At 50.4% G+C, this 25,006-nt stretch overlaps 7 protein-coding genes across 7 annotated transcripts; 4 read left to right on the top strand and 3 right to left on the bottom strand.

Annotated features, from left to right (window-relative positions):
* Nucleotides 1-5,951: 5,951 nt before the first annotated feature.
* Nucleotides 5,952-6,903, bottom strand: NCS54_00665600 (Hypothetical protein; the record flags this gene model as incomplete). The annotated part of the gene is made up of 3 exons (XM_053152105.1): nt 5,952-6,513; nt 6,571-6,690; nt 6,737-6,903. The coding sequence occupies 3 exons, from the start codon at nt 6,901-6,903 to the stop codon at nt 5,952-5,954; spliced, it is 849 nt and encodes a 282-aa protein (XP_053008080.1).
* A 2,160-nt stretch (nt 6,904-9,063) lies between these two features.
* Nucleotides 9,064-9,580, top strand: NCS54_00665500 (Hypothetical protein; the record flags this gene model as incomplete). Its single annotated transcript, XM_053152104.1, has 3 exons — nt 9,064-9,228; nt 9,278-9,430; nt 9,485-9,580. The coding sequence occupies 3 exons, from the start codon at nt 9,064-9,066 to the stop codon at nt 9,578-9,580; spliced, it is 414 nt and encodes a 137-aa protein (XP_053008079.1).
* A 79-nt stretch (nt 9,581-9,659) lies between these two features.
* Nucleotides 9,660-10,817, bottom strand: NCS54_00665400 (Pyr-redox-2 domain-containing protein; the record flags this gene model as incomplete). Its single annotated transcript, XM_053152103.1, has 1 exon — nt 9,660-10,817. The coding sequence occupies one exon, from the start codon at nt 10,815-10,817 to the stop codon at nt 9,660-9,662; it is 1,158 nt and encodes a 385-aa protein (XP_053008078.1).
* Nucleotides 10,818-11,226: 409 nt separating this feature from the next.
* Nucleotides 11,227-11,978, top strand: NCS54_00665300 (Zn(2)-C6 fungal-type domain-containing protein; the record flags this gene model as incomplete). Its single annotated transcript, XM_053152102.1, has 3 exons — nt 11,227-11,274; nt 11,324-11,893; nt 11,970-11,978. The coding sequence occupies 3 exons, from the start codon at nt 11,227-11,229 to the stop codon at nt 11,976-11,978; spliced, it is 627 nt and encodes a 208-aa protein (XP_053008077.1).
* Nucleotides 11,979-16,169: 4,191 nt separating this feature from the next.
* Nucleotides 16,170-17,159, top strand: NCS54_00665200 (Hypothetical protein; the record flags this gene model as incomplete). Its single annotated transcript, XM_053152101.1, has 3 exons — nt 16,170-16,361; nt 16,416-16,474; nt 16,529-17,159. 3 exons carry the CDS (start codon nt 16,170-16,172, stop codon nt 17,157-17,159), a joined length of 882 nt encoding a protein of 293 aa, XP_053008076.1.
* Nucleotides 17,160-21,337: 4,178 nt separating this feature from the next.
* On the bottom strand, nt 21,338-22,554 carry NCS54_00665100 (GFO-IDH-MocA domain-containing protein; the record flags this gene model as incomplete). Its single annotated transcript, XM_053152100.1, has 2 exons — nt 21,338-21,803; nt 21,857-22,554. The coding sequence occupies 2 exons, from the start codon at nt 22,552-22,554 to the stop codon at nt 21,338-21,340; spliced, it is 1,164 nt and encodes a 387-aa protein (XP_053008075.1).
* A 552-nt stretch (nt 22,555-23,106) lies between these two features.
* Nucleotides 23,107-24,894, top strand: NCS54_00665000 (MFS domain-containing protein; the record flags this gene model as incomplete). Its single annotated transcript, XM_053152099.1, has 5 exons — nt 23,107-23,163; nt 23,217-23,322; nt 23,377-23,738; nt 23,789-23,934; nt 23,985-24,894. 5 exons carry the CDS (start codon nt 23,107-23,109, stop codon nt 24,892-24,894), a joined length of 1,581 nt encoding a protein of 526 aa, XP_053008074.1.
* Between the last annotated feature and the right edge of the window lie 112 nt (nt 24,895-25,006).

The following is a 25,006-nucleotide window of genomic DNA, read 5'->3' as shown; positions in this document are numbered from 1 at the left end:
CCCCGTCTCACCTCCTCTCGACTCAACCACAAGCCCAAGCTCAAGCCCAAAAACCCACTTCAGCTGAAAGACATGGCGCTGCGCTAGGGAAAGCCATCAGCTGGTCTCGCCCGGTCTCTGCGTTAGAGAGCGTTACAGCGCTCGACGGCGCTTATCGGTCAAATCTGCCCGCGAGTTCCATTCGTCGGGCATGTCAAGGATGCCTTATTGTCGAGCTGCCTCCCTCCCTGTTTGCATGGGACAGGACTGACAGAAACGGTCATCTCTGCGACGACGGCTTTGGAGCACGAGCCAATTGATTCCAGGACTCAGAGCAGACCTCTCGAAGAACGGATCGGATACCTTCCTATCGTTGAGGACTCGATTCGCCTTGCTCAAGCCGTCACGACTTGCTGAACCATTGAGGCATCGACCATGTTGATATGGTCACCTATTGGTCTGATGCAATGGTTTGGTCGTGCTTCGGAGAGTGATGCTTCATCATGTGTATTGCTAATTGCTGCAAGAATACGTCAATTCGTCCCATATCTAATCGTCATCAACACCGTCTTTCGATCTTCTTTCGCAGACTTCGACTTGTCCCCCGTCGAGTATCATATCAACGTTGCTACAAACCAACGATCTGGTTTTCGAACCCTTTCGATATGTGCTACAATTAATATCCTTTGGATCACAGTGTGTCGGGAGTCTGAACTGTTGGATGGATATCTGCGTCTGAACTACCCTGGAGAGACGTGCTTCCATCTCGTCATGATATTCCAGAGCAGCAAGGCGCCAGCCATACTCTTCTGTTCCCTTGCCTCATCAATCTATGCATGGTATCGTCATGCACCTGCTTGCAACTTCCCGTCATCTAAGCTAGGCTTAGAATCTCTCTTGTCTATCAACCTTTCCCTTTCCCCTTACTTGAGTTGGCCGCGGCGAGACGTATTGATCAAAGATGAAATTGACTATGGCTATCCGCTTTGAAATCGACAATTCATATCGACAATCCTATCCTTGATTCGTCGAGCTTCGTCTTACATAGCTTCGGCACAATGCAGCGGAGAGTTCAGATATCTGTCTTTGGATATGCATCATGACATGCAGCTGTGAAAGTCATGAATGGGCTCAATGCAAACTAACTTTCGCAGATGACACGGGCATTGGGTCACCTACTTCGAATTACATCAACATTTCGAAATTATAGTCGAGCGTTCAGAGCATAAATTTCCCCTGTCTTCCACTGCGTGGTCTGCCTACGCTCGAAACATCGACAGCCTACCGAATCGTTCGCCGGCCCCTGCGCCGTTCCAGCTATCCACCAAGCCTCAAGATGCACTCTCGTCTTCTGTGGAAGATCAATAACCGGCGCCGTCTCCCCGTCGGGTCGCCACGGGAGAATAAGATAAAGGAATGTGCTTCGAAACTTGAGGCCTCGATTGTGCCATACCTTTCCTCCAAGTTGCGTCAGATGACTCGGTTCATGCGGGCTGCCAGAGACACGGGCTGTTGGCTGTTCGAATTGCCAGAAGAGTTACTGCTCGAAATACTGAAACACCTTCCGCATAGCTCCCTTTATCTGCTGCGACAAACCTGTACGACATTTCGTCGGGTATCTATGGACGTTACTTTCAGGGATTTTAATCTTGAGTTCTCGAAACCCTTGGACGAAAGCTTCTGCATTACCCAAGCTGGCCACGAACAGCGCAAGATGATTAGGAACCTACTAGTACGCCGGACTCACTGTAACGACTGCAACCGATTCCGGGAGACGGGCCACTTGAAAGAGAAGATGATGGAGCTCTACGAGCCCATGTTTTGCAGAGTCTGCGACGATCATCATGCTGCACTCTTCTTTGCACGAGATCAAAGACATTGTAAACTACACGGTGGTGGATGTTGCTTGGGACGACGCGGCTCGTTTCCTATTTGCTCCCATATCTCACTTTCTGCATACGACCTGACATCATTCTCCTCGACTAAGCGGGAGACGACCTGTTGGTACCCTTCTCATCGGCTTCGCGCTCGCTCAGGCAACCAGATTCAGGAACGGTTCTCACCGCCCCCCAGATTCACAGCAAGCGCGGATGAGGGGCCCACGTCCACGTTCTGTTTCAGGGTCAAGGCGAGTATTCTCCTGCTCGAAATTGACCCCTGCAAGATCGACATTGAACTTGTTCGCCAAAGCCTAAAAAGGGCAGCACGTTCGCCTGACGGGCAGCACTTCTGTAAACATATCTCTCTATTAAGTGAGACGGTTCTGAGCAGCCTGGCTTCGGATGCATGTACGTGTTTCTCCGATCCAGCCATGCCATGCAAGGAACACGTCTTGATGTGTCGACACTGTAGTGCTGTTTATACCTTGGAATATCAAAGACGCGAAACGGGGTCTACGAAAGCTCATCTCTATCTCTCCATGAACGTCAACTGGAGCAGCATCGATCCACTCACCCCTATATGGCTGTTTAACCTCGAATTTGGTTATGGCGGCCCTTCCTCTTCTAAGAAGAAGAAGAAGAAGACGAGACACCCTGTGTTTGACAGCGGGACAAAACACGTACTGTGGTGCGACAGCCCTGGTTGCGCCACGGGGTCAGAGCTTCGATGGATGAAGATGGCCAAGACTGTTTTCAACGAGACGCAAGGATGCAGGAAGATGAGAAGCACTGACAAATTCGACTTGGCGGCATTTTCCTCCTCACGTTGGTCATGGCAAGAATACGATGCCTTTTTTGAGGCCAGGCGCAAATACGGCGACTCTCCATCCGCGCGCCGGGTGTTCTGGCAGAGATGAGGTGGAACTCAGTGGGATGCTGCGATGGAGCCTGGGCTCAATGAAATGTCTTGTCCTGCTCTTCTGATACTCTTGTTGAGGTGTTCTTTGGTTTTTATTGCGCCTTGAGAATTATTTCGTGAAAATACGTTTTGCAACGACAATACTTTACTCTATCACAATTGCATCCCAACTACCATTCGGAGCTGCAGCGGCTATTTCTATCAGGCAGGACAAAACTGTCAACGTCGCTAACCGGGCTTTTATGATTGGATTGGCGCGGCTCACTTTTGCCCTGTTAAACATGATGAATGAAGCAACCATAGCCTCATTGGTCGAAGGCATTGTTGATGGTTTTGTGGCTGTTCAGCTGCCATGACTCTGGGCGCTTAAACATAATTGATAACCCGTCGTCACCTCCTTGAGCCCTGACAACTTATCTTCTTTATAATATGGCATATAAATCATGGATCTTGAACTTTTGTGTCCGGTTGATGATCGGCGCACAGCGCGAGAGCTGATGGTGAAGTTCATCATCGCACACTTCACCGCCGTCGCCGCGTTTTGCAACTACCTCTCCCTTCGCAACCAAGAGCTGGCATCTATTGAGCCAATTCTTTTTCTATTCTGCCCTCTTATTGTTCCACTTCAGATATTCTTAGGCTTCTTGCTGATCACTGGCGTGTGTATTGCCAATATCGTCACCGGTCGCTCATCTCTTGGCCATGAGTGGTCAACATACACACGTCGGCTGACATCCCTTCTGGGAAAGAAAGCAATCACAAACGCGCCTTCAGGGCTGACCCGCTCTCCTACTGGATCACTCGAGTCTGGAGGTGCAGGGCAAGTTGCAGGTTCAAGGCTTGCCGAAGCCTATGTCACTGCTGGAAGACTTCTCCTCGTGCTCGGGACACTATTCCAGTGCGTCGCCACCATTTTTCTTTACGCACGGCGAGTCGATGAAAGAGGCTGGGAATCGCTCAGTGCCATCGACTTTCGGACTTTTGAACTTGCCATTGGCGCTGCTGCTGTATCTGTCTTGTCGGCTGCGCTGCTGCTCAACTTCCCTGGTTTTGGCCAGGCGACACAAGAGGCATCGGGTGGACACATTGACGCGGCGCTGCCATTGTTTGCCGGTGATCCTCAAAGGTCCTGCCGATGGTGGTTCCTGGGTTACTCAGAGAAACACGGGCTATGGACTTGCATCATACCCATCTATGCCTTGTGCAACCTGGCCTGCATGTCCAACGGCACACCCGTGGTATCACAACGCTCACACTGGATCTTTCTTGAGGTCTTCCTAAAGGAATGTCTACTCCTGTCTCGATTTGTCTTTATACCTGGAATCCTCGGCGTCATCCTCGCAACCCATGCCTGGATAAAAGGACGCACCAACCCCAAAACGAACCCTAGGCTTGGACTCAAGCAGTTTTTCGAGTACCTCATGTTGCCTTCAGTAACATATCTTGGCTTCACCCTCGTCATGCCGTTGTACATGTCGCTTGGGCTGGTGGTTGTAGGAAGCGCCTTTGAGGTTCTTTGGGTCAAGGGGTTTGAGGCTTACGATGTCTGGTCGGAGTTTGAGTTTGCTGCCTCTGCTGATGAAGCTCATGTTTGTCCTACGCTCTGGAAGGACCCTGTTTCGGAGTACCTTTGGTCTCTAATGTAGTATAAAATGTTTGCTTGGGTTTGCACTGCTGGCAGTGCAGCATACTCTTTAGCGGATATCGTTTTGCAAACAAGGCGAAGGCAGTGCCACAGCCCTTGATTGAGAATGTTTTTCAAAGCCAGCTGTAGGCTGAGTGCTTAATAATAAAATGTTCAACTAATACTGCCAACCTAATACATACTATTGAGGTGTGAGCAGTTGTGGGTACCCATGGGCACCCATGGGTATTAATCCACCCACGATATGCCCATGGGTATTATCTACCTAAGCCTTGCCCATGGGTATCACATAGCGATGGATGGGTAGTCATGGGTACCCACGGGCCAAAGCTTCGCACAAGATCCGTCAACCCGTGGGTACCCATGGGTATTTGACTACCCACGATAACCCACAACCACTGCACACGTAATTGGGAGATGCATGGGCCCAATGTTTGCAGCATTAGTTGCTGATGCATCCTGAAGATAGGCTTAACCACCCGTGACTTTCTGAAAAGTTGCTGTGGTCGACCCATCACAAGTCTAGTTGGTAAAGTTAGAACACTTGCGATTCTATGTCTAGCCACATGGTACATACCCCTTGAGCTTCCCAGCCATTCTGACTCGACTCAAAGAGATCGGGGAACCAAGCCGTCAACGTGTCCATCACGGTCTCGGTCGTTAGCCAGATGTCTAGGTACCTCTGCGCTGCCTCTTGGACTTGTCGGACGGCCTCGTCTGGGCCGTAGGCATTGGCGATATCTCTGATGTTTGAGCAACATTCAGAACACACCTGTCTGTGTCCATGGTTGTCCTGGAATACAGTATAGCAGCATACATCGCACATAGACATGATGTCAAGGTTGTGTTGTGGGATATAGTGTGAGGTTGGTATTGAGGGAGGACTGAGAAACTTGGATCAAGAAGGTTCGGAGTATCGAATATTTATATTTATGCGAAGAATAAATTTTAATAGAAAGATTACATGTTCAAGTTAATTACTGAAGCCTGAGGTAAAGATACCGTGAGATGAAAATGAGGCGGATAACTGCAGAACAAGTTGCACCTTCATTTGATGAGGCAGCGTACTGTTAAGGCTAAGTAGCCAGCGTCATCAAATCACATCTGTGATGCACATGGCCACTTCTCCGACTTTTCTAGAAAGCCGGGCTCTTGCTTGATTGCCCAGAAACTTCTGGCGGTTTGCCTCACGTTGTGAATGCCTCTGCGAAGCAGGGCGACTCTCGCGTGCCCAAAGGAAGAATTTGAAACTGTCATGTGGTGCCCGAGGAATGCTTGGGACCTTTCGGGAGTTAAAAACATTCGTAGTTTATCTGTGTCATTATGACTCGAGGGTCCCTTGATGATATGGTCGTGAAGTGGGTATTTAAATACTGCAAAATAACTATATATATCTATCATCATTAATCCGTGAATCTATATCCTTCTTGTAAACCCATCTTTTGTAACGCCCCTGGATATCTATTGCTTTCTCAAACCTCTTCCCGACAGCATGTCCTGTTCCGAAAGCCCCCCCGCACAGCAGTCGTCAATGTCGTCCCGAGTTGTTAGGCAGCTCAACAGGCGGTGGAGTCTTGGGCTTTGGCCGATCAGAGTTGTCTGCGGGGAGTTGGTGGTATGTGAGTGTCGGATTTCCTTGGTTCCCTGCATAGGGATGCTCGTACATGGCCTGCTGCATCATCGAGGGATGACCGAAAGGCGACTGAGCGTTGTATTTGGCACTCTCCGCGGCAGCTTTGCGCTTCTGGAAGCGAATAAACCAGAGCCCGAATGCTATAAGAGCGATCAATGCTACACCTCCGACCACGCCCCCGACGATGGCGCCATCTGGTGTCTCGGAACCTCCATCGGAATTTCCGCTGGCGGGCTGCCCCGTCACGCTGACTGTAGCCGTCACAGGCGGGAGTGTTGTCATGATGACTGTTGGTGATCCATCGTCGTTCGTCTTGGTCTGGGTCACTTTGCTCTCGATGGTCATCATTACGGAAATAGGGTCGCGGACGGCTGTACTGTCGCATCTGTACGCCGTGATATCTTCGCCATGGATCTCTTTGATTCCTGTCCAGCAGTGGGAATACACGGAACCAGTGCTGGACCAGATTCAGTCAGCAGGTCCTCTTGTATGGGTGGTAGACCGGGTATTATACCAGTATGCGCCTCGCTCATCCCTCGTGGCTGGCAGCTTGTCGGTCGTGGCGTAGCATGTTGTATATACGGATTTGCTGCAGCCAAAGAACGCGCCAGTGGTCTCGCATCGAGTATCTTTGCTACAGAGAAAGGACAAGACGGTACCGGCTATCTTGTTAGAGAAACGGGCTTGCCACTGCGAGGAGGGCAATACTTTTTTCACTCTGGGTGTATAGACCACAGAGGTCTTCATCTTCCTGACGGGCGAAGAGACGCCGGGAGTCTATCTTGGCCATTGCTGTTGGTGCTGGAGCCTCAGGAGCTACGAGCTCCGCGTAACGTGCCTTGGTCATTGTGTTTTGATCGTGTGAAGAGAGCTCGTCGTTGTTGTAGAGTGATCTGGGCAAGTAACGTCGGCTGGGGGCACTGTATTAGAAGAGATTCGGAGGAAGAAGAAGAAGGAATAAGACGTGAAACAAGAAAAAGGCATTGAATAAATTAAGGATTAGGCTCTGCTTCGCTTGCCCATGGCAGAATACTACTCTCTGCCCATGCCAGAGACAGAACTCCGCCCCGGAGGATCACCAACTCTGCATAATTACAGGCCTTCGCCCCTGCTAGTCCACCGTTGATGACCCATAATAGCGTGCGCACCTCTCCGGCACGTACACAGCGCGCCTTGGCCTGCGGAGTTGGTTCTTCTCAGCCTGGTGCCAAGACTAGGCCTGCGGTTACATGCTATCTTGGCAGGGGCTGAGCATGAACTAAGTCAGAAGCGAAGGGCTTGACAGCCTGGAAATTCCCAGCCCTTGTCAGACAAGTTGATAAAGGATTGCGGCTAATTAAAATCAAGCGTGAATTGAGCAATGAGGCTTTGTCGTGGGGGACTGGGGTTGGCGGTGAAGGATTGATCTTGGCAAGATTATTGGAACCAATCTCGCAGTTGCTGTATCGATATCCTAACTCAAAACCAAGTTGTCTCCCTACATGATATGCTTGGGCGAATACTTCTTGTCGTTTGCTTGAACTACCCAAGTTAAACATGGCAAGCTAGGTTGACGTGGTTGTCTATCAGTGGCATGCAACAACTCGGAGCGAACCTAATTGCTAGGAAAATCGGAGTTTAATTCTACGAAAAACTTTTTTTTTTGTTTCTGTTAATGGGATCATTCAGATTTGCTTTTGATGGCGTGATTGCTTTGAGTATTCTAGAACTAGGTCAAATGCAAACAAGAGGCCCTCACCTATATAAATACCACAAGCCTGCCGTCTTGTGTACAGGCTTCCTTTCCCGACATAGGCAACACTTATATATATGACCAGAGCTCAAAGTCTCATAACCTGATGAGAATTTCTGCAATGTCGCTGCCGGTGAATATAATTGCGATGGCGAATTAATGCCTCTCCCGCCCTGATGAATTCTTGTCTCCGGGCAGTCCTTTCATTCACCTCGGAGAGCTTGGGCCTCTCCAGACGGTCAACTCAGTCAACCTCCAGGAGTCGCCGCTTATATATACCTTGGAGCATTTGACAGTTCCAACCGTGGCCCTATATATAAGATGCCACGACCTTGATATATATATTTGGAGAATGGCGCTGAAAATCCCTGTCCTCGCGGGAGTTACGAAAGCAAGGGAAATGGTGTCGTGTCACTAGGTCTTGGAGTAACCTGTGCAAGACCACATCAATAGAGGGGATTAGGGGACTCCGGGACGTGTCTTTGGTACATATCGCTCTTGTGTGGAAAACAAGGAAACGATGACTCGCGTCTCTATGACATGCCGGTACTCTTCGGCTGGCCTTGGCACATATGGTCTGGAGCCTGGAAGTCTACATCGGGCAGAGTAATCCCCAATTCCATAGTCCACCACAGTCCCCTGGAGTAAATAACAACCAACCACCTCGACGCTCGATGATGGCATGGAAGCCGACCTCCAGCGTTACTGGAGTGGGAATCAGAACAACCGAGCGATGGGAACGAAGTAGGGGTCATGCAAGCTTGTGTATGGCCAGCGCCACCCAAAGATGAGATCGATGGAGGCGCCCTGGTCGAAGGGGATTCGGATGTAGAAGAAGCAGGCGCCTTTTGTGTTTGTGGATAAGTACGGCAAACCCGCGTTTACCACTCCACTCCAACAGTCGACGCCATCACGCATGTGATGCTGGAAGGAGCGTCATAGTCATAGGGGAATCACGTTAGGGGAGCCCATCATGACGACTTCACTAGTACTTTTTGCCCTTGCTTGGCTTATATTAGTATTCGTACTGGAGATGCCTGACTCAACGCATGGCCCCGAGCACAATGTGGCTATTTATCAATTCTCGTCCAATGTTTCTCTTATTCTTGGGCAGAGATAGTTTATCATGGGGCTTGAGTTGGACTATGGTCGGAGGCTAGAAGTTGACGCCGAGCTGAGTTCCCCGCAGATGACCGCTTCAATAATCAGCTCAACCTTGCTCTCCCTTGACTCATCTTGGAACTGTCAACTACTTCACCGACAATCATATTCAAAATGTCTTCTCAAAAGCAAGCTGTATTCACCGAAGCTGCGCCGGCGCCTCTGCCCCAGTTCTCCCAAGCCATTAAGCACAATGGCCTGATCTTCTGCTCTGGAAACATCGGCGCTATCCCTGGCAAGAAGCTTGAGCTAGTTGAGGGAACGGTCAAGGACCGAACGGTGAGTGGAAGCGCCGTGTTTAAAAAAACGAGGCTAATTGTTTGGGTAGAGACAAGCTCTCAAGAACATCGAGGCCGTGCTTAAGGAGGCTGGCAGCAGCCTTCAGAACGTTGTCAAGGTGAACATTTTCATCACCAAGATGGCCGACTTTGCTCTTGTCAACGAGGCGTACGACGAGTTCTTTACCGAGGCCCCCAAGCCGGTGAGTACCATACGAACGATGACTTATGTGAGACCTCTGGCTAACATCCAATAGGCGAGAACTTGCGTGGCCGTGTTCGAGCTGCCCCTGGGTACTGATGTTGAGATTGAGTGCACTGCGTTCGAGACAAGCAGAGAGTCCAAGATATGATTGATTGAATTTAACTAAAATAAAATCACCGCCAATTTGTCTTGACTGAAATAGACTAAATACAATAAAACTGGAAAACTCAAAACGACCCCAAGATGAGACTCTCGCCCGCCGCATACTCGGCAGCAACATTCGTGCACATATGCCGAGCCTTGAAATACCACACAAGAAAACTCCACATGTTAAAGTTTCCCATCTGGCCAACTCCACGACTGGGCCCAACCGAAGCAGCCAGACCAACCTTTGTTTCTGGAGAGTAGTCTTGCACCTTGACTCCAGCAAGGTACTGACCGATCGCAGTGGCAAGATAGCGCACCTGAGGTTCCCTGATCGTGGCAGCGTACGAGTCGGCATTGGCGGCATCGCCAGCGAGAAAGACGTTGTCGTAGCCTGGAGCGCGGAGAGAAGATGTCACTTTGAGGCGGCCGTTTGGTTCGAGTAGGACAGAAGGTGCAAATGAGGTGTTGAAGGTGACGCCCCAAGTAGGCACGAACAAGTCCGTTTCGAGCATCTCCTTGGTACCGTCAGGCTTTGTTAGTTCCAAAATACTTCCTCCTCCGGTCTTGTGGGTGGTGTTTGTGATCCTGGCACTGGTAATGACCTTGACCTTGAGCTTTTCGAGCTCCTTCTTGGCTGCCTGTCGTGTCGCCTCAAGGTTTTTGGACTCGAGGGGGAGTTTATCGGTGATGACTAGTGCCACCTCCTTCTTGCCTGTCCTTGCATACTCATGGCCAAGTTCACCAGCAAATTCAACGCCCGTCGGACCTCCGCCACCCACGACGATTGATTTGGCCTTGTCCACTGCATCCCGTAATTTGGCAAGGGAGTCACGGGTTTCCTGGGGTGTTCCGACTAGCTTCCAAGGCATGTTATCGACGTAGTCGCTGCCAGTGGCTACAATAATAGTATCGTAGTGAAGCACCCGTGTTTGCCCATTAGTCTGGTTCAGGGCGACCGAGTTCTCGTTAGGGTCCCAGGCCTCAACATTCCCAAGAACAAACTCAAATCTCTGAGAAGGATACTTCGAAAAGACCTTGGGGATTGAGAAAAAGACTTGATCATCTGTGAACTGGCCGGGTATAGCAGCCCGTGGAGTTGCTATGTTCCAATAGAACTCGTCGGATCGCGAGACGAGGATGACTTTGAGGTCGTGTTTGGTGGCAAAATGTTTGAGAACATAGTGAGCCAGAGGAAGGCCAGTAAGGCCGGCGCCTAGAATGACAAAACTCTTGGCCATTGTGTGAAAAGAAGAGTCTAGTGTAGGGGATGAATCGATAACGAGGGGGACATATGGGAGCGAGAGGAGGGAACTGAGATGCTTTTAATAGGCAGTATTGGGCGACTTGTTCGTCCGAACGACGGACAAAAAAATCTTGGAAAATTGCCGAATATCGCATCTTTGCTTTACTAATTCACGTAAAAAGGCGCCTTGGGCCATTTACACCTCGTGAGGTTTCGTCGGAAGCAGATTAGCTCCAAGCTCTGAGATGATCAATGCAGACAAGGGTTTGGTAGTTCTCGCAGGGTTTCGCCAAATCAGGACTAGTCCGTCTTTTACTCAGCAGCCTGAGACAGTGACAGGGGTTTTGGTATCATCTCGGAGACTTTCAAACAACCTTCCTCTTATCCTCGACACAAACTTGAGCATGCAATCAAACTCATCATGTCAAACTTGCAAGACGCGGCGCATCAAGGCAAGTGATTTGGCCCCAATTTTCGACTGAGAAGCTAATAGGAAAATAGTGTGACGGAGCAAAGCCCATTTGTCAGAAATGCATCAAATCTCGCCGAACTTGCGTCGAGGCCGACGCTGCCAAGCAGCAGCAGTTTGCCATCCACATTGAGAACCAGTACGCCGCCGGAGATAAGAGGAGACCAAGAGGACCCCGGTCTAGCCTTGTTCCAATAAACGCCAATTTGGATCTCAAGACCCGTGCCCACGCGTACTATGTCCAGAATCACTTTCAAGTCTTCCGGGACATGCCCGGCGTGGTCACGACATGGGCCGAATGTCTCCACGAATGGAAGGCAGAGGGGAAGACCTCACCCATTGTTGACTTGGCCTTTTCTGCTGTGGCGCTTTCAGTCTTTGCTCGTTTTCAAAACTGTCGACCTGCTGCCGCTGAGGCGTCAAAATCATACCTCAGTCTGCTTCGACACATGCAGAACCGTATCCCACGCCTCAGCAGTGGAAATGCGAGCTCGGACGAGATCGACGAGTACCTACTGGGGGCCCACTTCATGGCCCGATACGAGGCATTTGTGCAAAACCACGGCGATGAGGCCGACTTGGAGCCTCTCAAGGAGGTCAAAGTATGGTTCCATATCGATGGTGCGGCAGCAATTCTGAAAATCTGGTTCGACAATCGACACCGTTACACTCCGACAGCAATCATAAGGCAGACTAGAAGGAAACTAATCAAATCTTGTTTGTTACGCGAGCAACCGCTTCCCCACTGGTTAGGGGATGGCGGTGTGTTTGGTGAGAGGGACCTGGCATTGGAGTTTGACCATTTGACGATTCAGTTCATTGATCTGCGCCACAAGTATCTGGAACTGAAACAATCATCACAGAACGGGATATTGGTTGCTCAGCAAGTCGAAAGTTTGGTTGACGATTTCCGCAGACTTGATCAGGAAATGCAAGGTTGGTCTACTCGGCTTCCAAGCAAGTGGTCGTACACCAAACACCCTCCGCCAGAGCCTTGCGATTATTCACAAGACGATTTTCACTCCAGCACTGTCTCGACTTGTGCAAGACTTGGATACACTGCAGTGTGGAACGAATACTACGCCATCCGGATGCTGGTTTCTCACACCCGACTCCAGATACTTCATCTCGCACCACAACCAAGTTCTGCAGCAACACTCAAATGCCTGTCTCAGCTTGGCTCGTCAGCCGACTCCCTCGCGTCTTTTGTGCCTTTCTGTCTGGGTCGCATCCGCAAGTCACCAAAAGGAAGCGTGGAGCCTTCGAAAGATAACTTCCAACCCTACTTGGCCAGTCTCGTTGTCTGGCCCTTGTCACTCGCCTCAGGTTTGCACACGTTGGAACCAGCACAGCGGCAGTGGTTTTCCTCGGCTTTAGCCCGGATTAGCAAGGAGTCCAGTGAGTGCTTGTACGCCTATGCGGCGAGCGACTACTGGGCTGTCCCTTGACGCCCACAACACCACCAAAAATTCGTAACACCAAAAAGAAACGATCCCGATGTCTCAAACACCCGATCTATTGCGTAATCTGGGAATCGAACCCAGGGCTCTTTTGCACAAATGGGGCCCTACGATGGGTGCGGGAAGCGCCTCTTCTTTTTTCTCTCTAGATGGATAGATACAGGATTATGATTGCGTGGAGTGTTTGGTTCCGTCGACTAGGCTCCGCGTCTTTGGGTTGTTTATTTGTCATATACATCTTTTAGCCTTCGCTGTACATATCTGTGAATGGGGATGTCTGGTTTGGAGTACTTTGCTAGTGAACAATCGTGATGTGTGAAGTGTGATTGACCCAGTTAGGCATTATATTCATTGATATGCAAATCTATTGTGTTGATAAACCGCGTATGCTATAGTATTATCCATTCAGGCGTAACGTAGTCTATATAATTAAGTCCCTCATACTAAAGCACTCCATACGTGCGATATCTTGTCATCTCATCTCATCCTTGAGAGTCCATCTAAGTCAAACCCCAAACGCCTCATCACTCCTCGTCACATACCGAGGACAGTCCAGTTCATCATTACATACATAATTCACACAAAGCCTATCCCAGAAGGACCTGCGTCAGCGGGGATGCCATAAAGAGCATATAAAAAACTTTTTAATATTTTTTAATATAAAAAAATTATAAAAAAAATTATAAGTATTTAAATGTTATTATATTTAATTATTAGAAAATGGATATTTATATAGGGCTATTAACAGTAGGTGGTTAAATATAGGGGGACTAAGAGACCAGGGATAATTGTTTATTATCACCCACCGCGATATAAAGCAAGAACCGAGAGAAAAAGATCACTTAATGATGCCAAAAAAATCATTACTACCTACCTCATTACAGGTAAACTTGATCATACAGGAAACCCATGGATCCATTGCCTTCAGCACCCTTCCGTGTCTGCCCTGACCAAGTAAACCTCCACCCTAACCCTCAATTTCCCATTCATCACCCATCATCCATCATCTATCCACCGCCCCGGATGACTGAAAGCATCCATCCAGCACTGGTCAATACCGATCGTAAAAGAGGGTGATAAAAAAATGAAAACCGATGACGAGGATAAAGCCCGATAAAGACGATGGGATTACCATAGTCATTCGTCATAAACACCCATCACAGCCTCGCAATGGACCAGTCTCTCTTCCAGCGATGTAATTCGGTTTTGGAGCTCAAACTTCACCTCGAGGATTTCCCGCGAGCACTTAGCTCTCAGTGATCGCATCTGGTCTGCATACCTCTGTTCCAGGGCGTAGATTTTCTCATCAAAATCCCTCTGGAGACGGACGATGGCCATTGGATCACCCTCGCTCGAGCGAATGTGGCCCCTCCTCGACCGCATGTTATTGTTGATGGGACTTCCGACAGAACCTTCAATCGCCGCCGATGATCGTCCCTGGCTGGATCGGCTTCGCAAATCATTCCCTGGCACCAACGGCCCTTGCGCCAGTGGGCTGCTGAACCTGGAGCTGGGTGATTCTTGCAAACTGGATCGGCTGTGGAAATGGGCGGCCGGCATCGATGGCTCGACTGTGGGGGGTCTGCTCGACGGCGCCGGTGACCCTTCCCAGCGTTGCTTTGAGGGCTCGGTAGCCGACTCCCATGATTCGAACTTGAAGGGCTCACTGTAGGGGCTGGGAGATGAACTGATGCTTTCAGCCACCTGTCTCGTGTGGATTGTCGACTGTGTGTGTGCCACGGCTGGTAGCGCTGGCGATATAAACCGCTGGGCAGTCGAAAAGGCACCGGGGCCACCTTCACGATAAGACTCGACCGAGGGGTTGCGAGGGGGATGTTCATTGTATTGAGGCGACTGTGATGGTTTTCGTTCATGATGAGCGTCAGCCGAAGGGTAACGCGAGTGGTTGTCGTTGAATTGCATTGACTGCAATGGTATCACCGAGTTGGGTCGCTGGTAGTTGAAGCGCTCGCCTCGTTGACCATGGGGTATTGATCGCTGTCCATCATGACCACCCATTTCGTCCATCTGTCTGTTAAATCGAGCTTGTCGGAGATGCTCCTCAGCAGTGTCCACGAAAGGGTCTTGCTCTCTTTGAGCTGGTCCCTCGACGCTGTGCTGAACGTCATCCATATGATCCGCGTACTCTGGGAATCCATCTTCGTTGTATGACGCTTGTCGATTTTCGTTTGAGCTGGGGGGCTTCCATGCCGCTTGAGGGTTGATCGCTTGGAGGTTGACCGGTTGAGGGTTGGCCGCTTGAGGATTGGCCGCTTGAGGGTTGACCGGCTGAGGGTTGACCGGCTGAGGGTTGACCGGCTGAGGGTTGATCGCTTGGGGGTTGGCCGCATGAGTTATCTTTCGTCGGTGCGATGATCGTTGGGCTTGGTGGCCGGGGACGGCGGCTCGCTTCTTGGGGTTTTCGGGGGTATGCACTGTTGCGCCAGCAGTCGTTGAAGCAGCAGGATCCGTCGACTCAGCAGGGCCCGTCGAAGCATCGTCCTTTGCCGAATCATCAGAATCCACCCCGATGGCCCCCATCTCGTCGAAATTGATATCTGGATAATCCTTTTCCAGCATCATCTTCATCCCGCCGAGCTTTCCCGCTCCATAAATAGCAGCCATGATGATCCAATGGCCGAGGTTCCAGTTACCATTCTTCCAAATCATGTGGCTGCTCGGCTGCTTGCGGTTCGATTTGGTTGCATGGACGTGTTTGAGGTTGTTGATGATGGTAGATCGGATATTCATCGGCCAGTATATGTAGTGCTTTTGCCACGTCTTTCTAATATCCTTGAGGACGCCTTGATCCTCTGCAGTTTGAGAAAGCGTGGCATCGCTCAGAGATGGGAATCCTCCCGCGGTAGCCTTCACCGGAGTCGATGCCATAACCCTTCGCTCGATGTTAGACTTCGCCGGCCGGAGATCTGCGGGCAGTATGCTAACCGTTTCGAATGTTGATTACGCCTGAGAGGCTCGAGGACGGTGATGCCCACGGGCTGAGCTTGCTTCGAGGGCCGATCGGTGGTGGGTGGTAGGCGATGCACTTGTCGCTGATGCGAGATTGTAGGCTGTAGATGGAGAGAGAAAGAGCAAGAAAGAGAGGGGTAAAATTGGTGAGGGAAGATTCCAGAAGACTTCAGAATCCACTCGAGAAATAAATTGCTTGGTGTGGCTTCGCTTCTATCGCCAGTGGTTGACAGCTGGTGGTCAGTGTGAGGGTGAGGGCTGGCGATTTTTCACATCTATCAACGGTAGGCCAAAACAAACAGGCCTAGATCTCGTTTGTTTACAATCTCTCGAGCGATCTCCTCGTTCCTCTCTTTCTCTCGTCGATTTATCGAGATCTCCCCTTCGCTCATCGCTTCATTGGACTCCAAACCTCACAACCAACATCGACATACCGTTGACAGCAAGGATGCCTCGCTCGGCTGCGACGATGGACGAGCCCGCGGAGATTCCTGCCGAAGCAGAGGAGGACCAGCCCATCGCCGAGAATGCTGTCCCTGCACCCGACGTCGACGTAACGCAGACCTTGCAGTGGCTTTCTATTGACAACCCCAATCTGCTCGACGTTACTAGCCTCATCATCATGAACAACCTGGAGGTGGTAAGGATATTGTTACTACGTGAACCTTAGCTTGTCCGCTCACAGAATCACTAGGTGGCAACTCGCATCCAGAGCCATGAGAAGATGCTGCTCGACATCGCCCAGCAAGTCAGGTATGTGTTTGACGCCATTTTCCGCCATCAGGCTCTAACCATCGATATTTACAGAAAGGGCAACAGAGCCATCGACCAGCTAGGCGGCCAAACCAGTCGTCGATCTTCTGTTGGGAGTCGGCGCTCATCGACCGGTCAACCCGCCAGCGAGGCCTTGGCCGAGGAGGACCAGGGTGCCCGTGCTTTCGATGAGATCGTCGAGAATCTTTCGGCGCTCGATGATTGCTTCGAACGATTCATTCTGAGCTCTGACCATACCCCCTTGGTTAGACGCTCAAAGCATGTGCAGACTTCATCCACCGCCTTCGTCGAGGCTGCCAAAGGCCAGCTGGGTGGCCATCTAGACGAGGCAATCATCAACAAACTATCCAGCCTCAACGATGAGGAGATCATCGATGTCTACATCAAGCTCAGCAAGCGAAACCGGACCAACAAGTCAACGGGGAAAAAGGTCGTCACAGTCACCGAGAGTTTCCATACCGACATCATCGACGGCACTGATAGCCAGTCGACCCAGGTGAACACTCCTCATAACCGATCCAGCAAGCGAGTTGCGCCAAAGACACCCGCTCGACGAACGCGATCGCGCGCTGTCATCCAAGATTCCGATGATGATAATGATGATGGGGATGATGTGGTTGAGGGCAGTCTTTTTGTTGATGGTCAGAACCAGCAAGCCAACTAGATAAGCTGTGGGTAGATGATGGCGTCCCGGATAACATCAAGGTTATAGCGATGGTGGCTATGGTCAATAATATGTTGTTCATGAGATGATATTAATGAGATTCGCCACACGACTGTGCTTATAATCCCCGTGCTTATAATCCATGCGCTTGTCCTTCGCCTAAGATCTCAACATGACCCTTTCTTTTATTACTCTGAGTGAAGCTTAAATATCGCTGGATTACCGATAGATAGGTATCTGCCTACTGGATTTATTGACTTACCTGGGTGCCCGCCATTCTTATCATACAGTATTTGGACAGGTCCTTAAATGTAGCAGCGCGGGGTGCTCTGTTTACTCCCTGTTTGTTGTGTGTTTATTTCCAGCTCTCTTAACCCACCAACTTTCTTCACTTACCAACTTTCTTCACCCACCAACTTTCTTCGCCCGCCATCTTCATTCACACATCGATACACGCACTAAGGCCATCTTTAATAACCCATCGGCACGATGCCGGCCAGAATCGGGCGCAAGAAGGAACAGTTCGGGGACTTCCTTCGACGAGTGGAGGGGATCGACCCCGATGCAGAAGATTCCGAGCTGTTTTCACTCAACCAACGATCCAAGGAGCTTGACGACCTCGCACAAGGGTTTCGACATCATTCAATAAGAACACAGCTGCAGCAGGATTCCCATCTGAAACTCTATCAAGACTGGGCTAAACTCATTCTCACTGACTCGCACAAAAGCAGTGAGCTCAGCGACGATGACCTCGATAAGCTTTGTTTTCCAGACCCGGTCGATGGCCATGAGCCATTTGCCACACTCAAGTCCCAGCTCCGGCGATTTCTTATTTTCGCCGTTGAAAAGTGTGTTCCTCGGTCTATCAACGACAAACACATCAGCTACCGAGTCTTGATTCATTATCGACGGAACATGATCTTTTGGGCTCTCCGGAAGTATACCGACCGACGCATCACCCCTCCCAATCGTGCCTGGCTGGACTCGCAGATGACCGAAATCATGCGTTACTTGCAGTCTGTGTACAAGATCCAAACCTATCAAGCATCATCACCCAGCCGCACTTGTGTGGGGACTTAGGAGATCCTCCACATGATGGATTTTGATTTACAAGAGACACCGTGTATCGAATTGGCCGAATGCCATCAACTCGCTTGGGTCTTAGGCCGCGTTGCTGCTCTGCGCCCTGGCTCCATCGGTATGCCTGGCCGCATGGGCGATCGACATCTGCCATATCTCGTCTGGGGTGATTTAGAGATTCAACGAACGCCAACGGTCGGCAAGTTTTTCGTTCAGTTGACCATCAGGAACCTCAAGACAAACTCCGTGGACCCTGAGAAGGGTGATAGCAACAAATCGTTGATCCTGTAAGTACATCCATAGATATTCACCGAGCGAACATCGTTGTCTAATCTATAATATGCATAGATCTCTACATAGCCCGAATGGTCAACTGACCTTTGAACTTTCCGCTCCCCACCGGATATTGACGATTGCTCTGCGAAGGGGTGTGTTGTCGGGCATCAACACAATCGACGATCTATTTCTTCAACGAGAGAAGAACATCTCTATCAAGAATGACTTCAAGGAGAAGCCCATCCTCTTGAGGGGTGGCCCGCGTGGACGTTCCGTTCAAGCCGACCAACCGCTGTCATCAGGCGCCCTGACCGAGTATTTGAAGTTACGGGGGCAAAAGATTGGCCTAACTAAGGAGATTACATTCTACAGTATTCGGAGAAGTGCCGCCATGGATCTCTCCACCAAGGTTGGGTCCGAGATGGCACGGGCGATTATGGCTCATGATCCACACTCGATTGTCATGGAAAAGTATTACACGACCCAACGAACCTCACTCCCCAATTTGACTTCATTGGCCCTCGGTGACGACGACGGGCAAGTCGATCACCGCCCCATCGATGGATCATTGATATTTTCCCGGCTAAACCAAGATCAGATGCGAAGAGTTGGACCGATGCTGAATGCCGTTTTCCGAGAGTTACGGGAGATGGATGAGCAATACCCCCATGACGGGAATGCCCGCGCCAAGAAGTACCGCGACCGTGTCATTCGACGTGCTGCTCTTCGGTCGGTGATGAGAGAGCTTGCAGATGAGCAATCGAAGAATCTGACGATCGATGACACAACGTTGCGAGTGGAGCAGCTGCAGTCGATGAGCCGTGAGTTCAACCGCCGCGTGTTAGACCAGGCAAGGCAGCATATTACCAATCAGGCCCCAGCAACCTCGGTCGATGACGAGAGCGAGAACCCTGTAGAGGACTCCGGTATCGATTTGGGGGCTGATTTCCCTGAGGATGATGAACAAGATGAGCCGGAGGATGATGCCGAGGACCAGTTCCAGCATCAGATCGATCATGGTGAGGCGGTGGAAGCGTTCCCCGACGAGCTCTCTCCCGACAACGACATCACCCATCAACTCTCGGAGATTGATTACGCCACGGCAGCCCGCGCCGCAATGGAGGTCTGGCTTGCTGTTGGCACCGAAGCTTCTACCCTTGGGTCAAAGCTGGTGGCAACGGCAACCTGCTCAAAGTGCCAGGAGGACGAGACGGTGGATGATGAAGCCAAGAACAAGCAGTGGCAGCCGAGCAAACTGGATCGGCATATCAACAGCGAATTTCACTCGGGTTTCAAGAAGTTCTTTCGACGAGCGCAAAACAAGGCCAAGCTGGAAAACCTAGGAGGCCTTCAATGTGAGATCTGCGTCACTATTGCACCGCCAGGCATCGTCATTCCATGTCACTCGACCGTCAAGACTTTGCTGCTGCATATTGAGAGATGCAAATCCACATCGATGACAGCGGGCGAGTTCGGGGTTAAGGCATGGTGGGCCGAGCTGGATACTGACGCCAAAGCTCAGCTTTTCATCGCTCATGAGCAGGTGAAGAAGGAGATTGGGTGGTACGATGCTGATTTCCGAGGAGACCGCCAACACAAGGCCAAGGTGAAGGCCGAGTTCAAGCAACGCGATAACCGTCGACTATCCGAATTATCCAACGCCTACAAGTTCACCAGTGAGAAGCAGGCGCCGCGTCCAATCCCCATCGGCCGTCATCTCCTAAGGGGCAGGAATCCCAGTTTGGTCGACGACTGGGTTCGTGAAAGTGGAATGACGGATATCAACAGGGACTACCCTCTGTACACCAACCCAAACATTGACCTTGAGACCTCTGGGCTGCTACAGTTTGTCAAGAAAGGACCAATGCCGACCGAGTGTGCTCTTACAACTGTAATCACCCGTCGATACCCACGCATCGCCACCCCTGTGCCGATGCCAGCGGCTCAGGGTAATCCTACCATCGACAATCAACGCATCATCAATAAACTGGCGCGCGAGTCTAGGTGATCGCTGCTCACCTATGTTTATCGATTTATCAATCCATCCATCATCATCACCCAAGTTCATCGGTTCACCGATCCATCTGCACCGCGAGAACGAACTGTCAATCACTGGTTTATATTACACATATTTGCTATTTGTCTTTGGTCACTCTTATTGTTTGTGTTATTTGTATTTAATCTCTCTTATTCTTTTTTTTTATTTTCCTTTCTTACTTAATTAATATTAAAGTAATAATTTATTTTTTATTTAATTCTTATTATAATTTTAAGCTTTTATAAATCTTTAATATGTAATAATTAATTACATATAGTTTTATTAATTTTTCTACTCGAATGGCAACGGAGAATTTTACCACTAAACCAATTACGCTGTTGTGGTGTTGAGACCCATCTTGATGGTGGGTTGTGGTGGAGGGCCCGTTTACAAGAACTGAAGACGCCTCCTCCAAGTTGATTGGAATGCTCAAGCAACTTCATATCATGCAAAAGCAACAGCTATGACAGTGGCAAAAGTAAAACATGCATTTAATTGTGTACGGAGGCATAGAGGCCATATTGCTGCACGACACGGGGACTTCAACACCAAAAAGAAAATCGTCGAGAAGGGCAAAAAACATACAACAGCGGGGATTCGCTGGTCGTCACCGACCCAACTACTAATCCGCCCCTCACTGGCTTATCTATGGGAGAGCGGACGGGATCCCGAGTTCTCCAGTGGGTATGGTCGTATGTGACAGAGGTCAGCGGTGGAATGTCTTATACGCACAAGGTGGGAGGGTGATGTGAACCAGGACCAACACCTTCAATCTATTTAGTTTCTAGGAGCTTGACTCGGCCTTGTATCTACCTTCATCCGCTTTGATGATCATTCGGAACAACTCAATGTCATTTCGTGCGTCGGCCGCGCTCGTCTTGGGCGTCTTGTTTCCGATCACACAGTCGTACAACTCCAGCATCTCCAACGTGTAAGGATCCTGGTACGTCTTTCTAATGACCCGCTCTTGGAAACCATCGTCACCAATCCTTTCCCGGATCGTCAAAGTCACGGGAAGACCCTTGACGTAGGGCGAGTCGTAGTTGACGCGCACAATCTTGTCTTGTGAGTAGACCTCGATGTGTGCGTCGAACTGGGGCACGCCGTTGAGTCCTGACTCGTACGAGACGGGGAAGCCGTCGTATTCGAAGAGGACGTTGAAGATGCCGGGGAAGGTCAGACAAGCGCCGGCGACGCGCTTGGGCATGCCGAGAATCTCTCGCATGGCAGAGAGATCATGTGTTCCAAGACTGCAGTCATTGTTAGCAGTTCGTCTCTCATCTCAGAAATAAGTGAAACTCACCCTCCAAGCACACGAAGCATCCTCTTGGATTTGGGCGTGATCGGAACGTCAAATTCCTTCCCAAGAGCCTGCTCTTGTATGTCCGTCTCATGCTTCAACCGATCCTCGCCATCAGCCTCAGTAAAGTCGCTAAACTTTTGAGGAAAGGTACCCGACTGATCAACAAAGACCGAGTTGGGTCCAATGATATCCCTGACGCGGGCATATTGGATGTTTTGCATGCCACCAACTTCCTTCACGGCGTCGATAAAGGCGGTTGCGTAGCGGCGCATCGTGCCGACAAACACTTTACCCTTTGAGGTGCTCTCAGCTTGGACGAGTCTGTCCAAGTCTCTGAAGCAGAGGGCTGCTGGCTTCTCGATGAGACAGTACTTGTCATTCTGAAGAGCGATGATGCCGTGTTCGACATGATACGCGTCTGCGTTGGCGATCAAGACCACATCAACATCTGGAGAAGAGCACAACTCCGAGGGGTCGATGGTTGTCTTTGGCGTGCCTCCTTGGACCTTTCTGGCACAGTGGGCCAGCGCTTGTTTGGAGATGTCGCAGAGGTAGGTCGTCTGGAACTTGTGGGAGAGAAAGTTGATGTTGGGAATATGTGCGACCTGGGAGATTTCCCCGCAGCCGATGATGCCAACGCGCAGGATGCGAGAGTCGCCTTGTGAGCTCTCAGGCTGATGGGTAGGAATGCCGCCCATTGCGTCTGAGCGTTCTGGACTTGGATCTGGTGGAGGTTTGAAAGAGAGCCGATGATTCTATCAAATTGGCCAGAGTACACCTTTCAGGCTCTTCGATGCAGATATGATTTGGAAAGAAGCAAGTTCGCAAATGCGAGATTGCTAGACATTTATTCATCAGTATAATTCGCTGACTACTTTCCTCTTCTCTCGCATGCATCAAACACCAATCCCGTCCCCCACAGCCGACTTGGCAAAACCATCCCCGCATACCGACACTCCCCGACGCTAGAGGTCGTTGCCGATACTCCGCGGACAGGGAATAATGACTCGCCCCTCACGAACCCCCCTTGGTTCGTTGCTACCGTGTGCGCTCTGTTGGTTCTTCCCCATGGGGTCATGAGGAAAGGGTTGCTCTCGGTTAGCAAGATCTGGACTGGTCTGGGGTACATTTGGGTGAGAGATCGACGGTGATAAATTGAGACACGAATCCCTTCGTTTTGAGGTCCTATCTTGCAGCTTCAAGCTCTCTCTTCGTTTCTGCAAAAAAAAAACTCTTCAGTTTTGGGAAACATGGGCATCTTCAGCAAGAAAGAAGTCGAACTTGCGGTCGGCTCAGAACTCTCCCGAGTGAGCAGTCTTCAAGCACAAATTGTTGGCCAGATCTAACCAATCCCAAACAGGTTCTACCGCCAAACCCAAAGCCGTGGTACAGAACCTGGCATATCTTGAAGCTCAACCTATGCCTCTTGGTCCCCTTGTTCTCTTCCGCGTCCGTTGGTTACGATGGTACACTCTACCTCTTGACCGATATTTGAGTCTTCGTTGTTAACATATTGATAGGCTCGATGATGAACGGACTCCAGACCCTCCCCCAATGGCGTCAATACTTTGACAACCCAGAGGGAGCCCTCCTCGGCCTCATGAACTCTGTCTATCCTCTCGGAAAGGTCGTCTCCTTGTTTGTCGTGTCGTATGTGTGCGACCGCTGGGGTCGAAAGCTGCCCATGCTCATTGGCTTTATAACCTGCATCGCCTTTGCCATCCTCCAAGGTCTCTCCAAGGATATCCACAGCTTCATCATTGCCAGGGCGTTTCTGGGTTTCTTTACCAGCTTCATCAGTCAGCCCAGTCCCATCATCATCACTGAGCTGGCCTATCCGACCCAACGAGGAAAGTTGACTGCTCTATACAATACCTTCTTTGTAAGCCATCCCATCTTCTGGTTTCTCGTGTGTATACTTAGACTCTGCAGTACTTTGGCTCCATATTTGCTGCTTGGTGCACATACGGCACATTCAAGATCCAGTCGACTTGGAGCTGGAGAATTCCATCTCTCCTACAGGGAGCCTTGCCAGCGTTTCAGCTTCTGGCCTGGTACTTTCTCCCAGAGTCACCAAGGTATGCCTTGTCCTATACTCTGCCCACTAAAACTCAGCTAACACATCTAGATGGCTTGTTTCTCAGGGACGCAAGGAAGAAGCCCGCAAGGTCCTCGCGGAGTACCACGCCGGCGGTGATGCCGATTCCCCTCTTGTCAACTTTGAGATGGACGAGATCGAAAGGGTCATCACTCAAGAATCCGAAGCCCTCTCCGCCACCTCCTGGGTCGAGTTGGTTCGAACACCCGCCAACCGCAGACGCACTCTCATCGCTGTCATTGTCGGTTGGTTCGCTCAGTGGAACGGCGTGGGAGTCGTCAGCTACTATCTCGTCCTCGTTCTCAACACCATCGGCATCACAAAGGTCAAGGACCAGACCCTCATCAACGGCCTCCTTCAAATCTTCAACTGGCTTGCGTCGACCTTCCTGGGAGCACTCATGGTTGATCGTCTCGGCCGTCGCACTCTTTTCCTTGTCTCCACGGCTGGCATGCTGGCTGCGTATGTCGTTTGGACCGGTCTTACTTCGCATTTCGTCAACACGCACAACGAGGCAACAGGACGGGCAGTTGTTGCCTTCATCTTCATTTACTACCTGTTCTACGACATTGCCTGGACGCCACTTCTCCAGGCCTATCCCGTTGAGATCTATCCGTACACCCTCCGTGCCCGTGGTCTCTCAATCACCTACATTTCGTCCTTCACCGGCCTCATTGTTGGCAACCAGGTTAACCCGATTGCTATGAAGGCCATCGCTTGGAAATACTATATTGTTTTCTGCTGTATCTTGGCGATTTTGTTTGTCGTGATTTGGTTCCTCTTCCCCGAGACAAAGGGCCACACTCTCGAGGAAATCAGGGAAGTCTTTGAAGGCAAACAGAGCGACCACGATCGTTTGGCCAAGGTTGAGTCCGGCGTGGATGAAGAAGAGTCTCGGGAGAAGGATGGAAGGGCCAAGCAGCTTGAGGTTGTTTCTTAAGGGAGGTGTTTGTAGTTTGGAGGACGCATGATGGTTGGGTGCGGTGGTGTGGGAGATAGTTGAACAAGCCTTCTTGCAATCATACAAGGCATCACAGCCTAGGATATACTAT

This window comes from Fusarium falciforme, chromosome 5, assembly GCF_026873545.1.
Source record: "Fusarium falciforme chromosome 5, complete sequence".
Taxonomy (NCBI): Eukaryota; Fungi; Ascomycota; class Sordariomycetes; order Hypocreales; family Nectriaceae; genus Fusarium; species Fusarium falciforme.
Note: the sequence above shows the minus strand (reverse complement) of the source record. Positions and strands in the feature narration are given on the sequence as shown.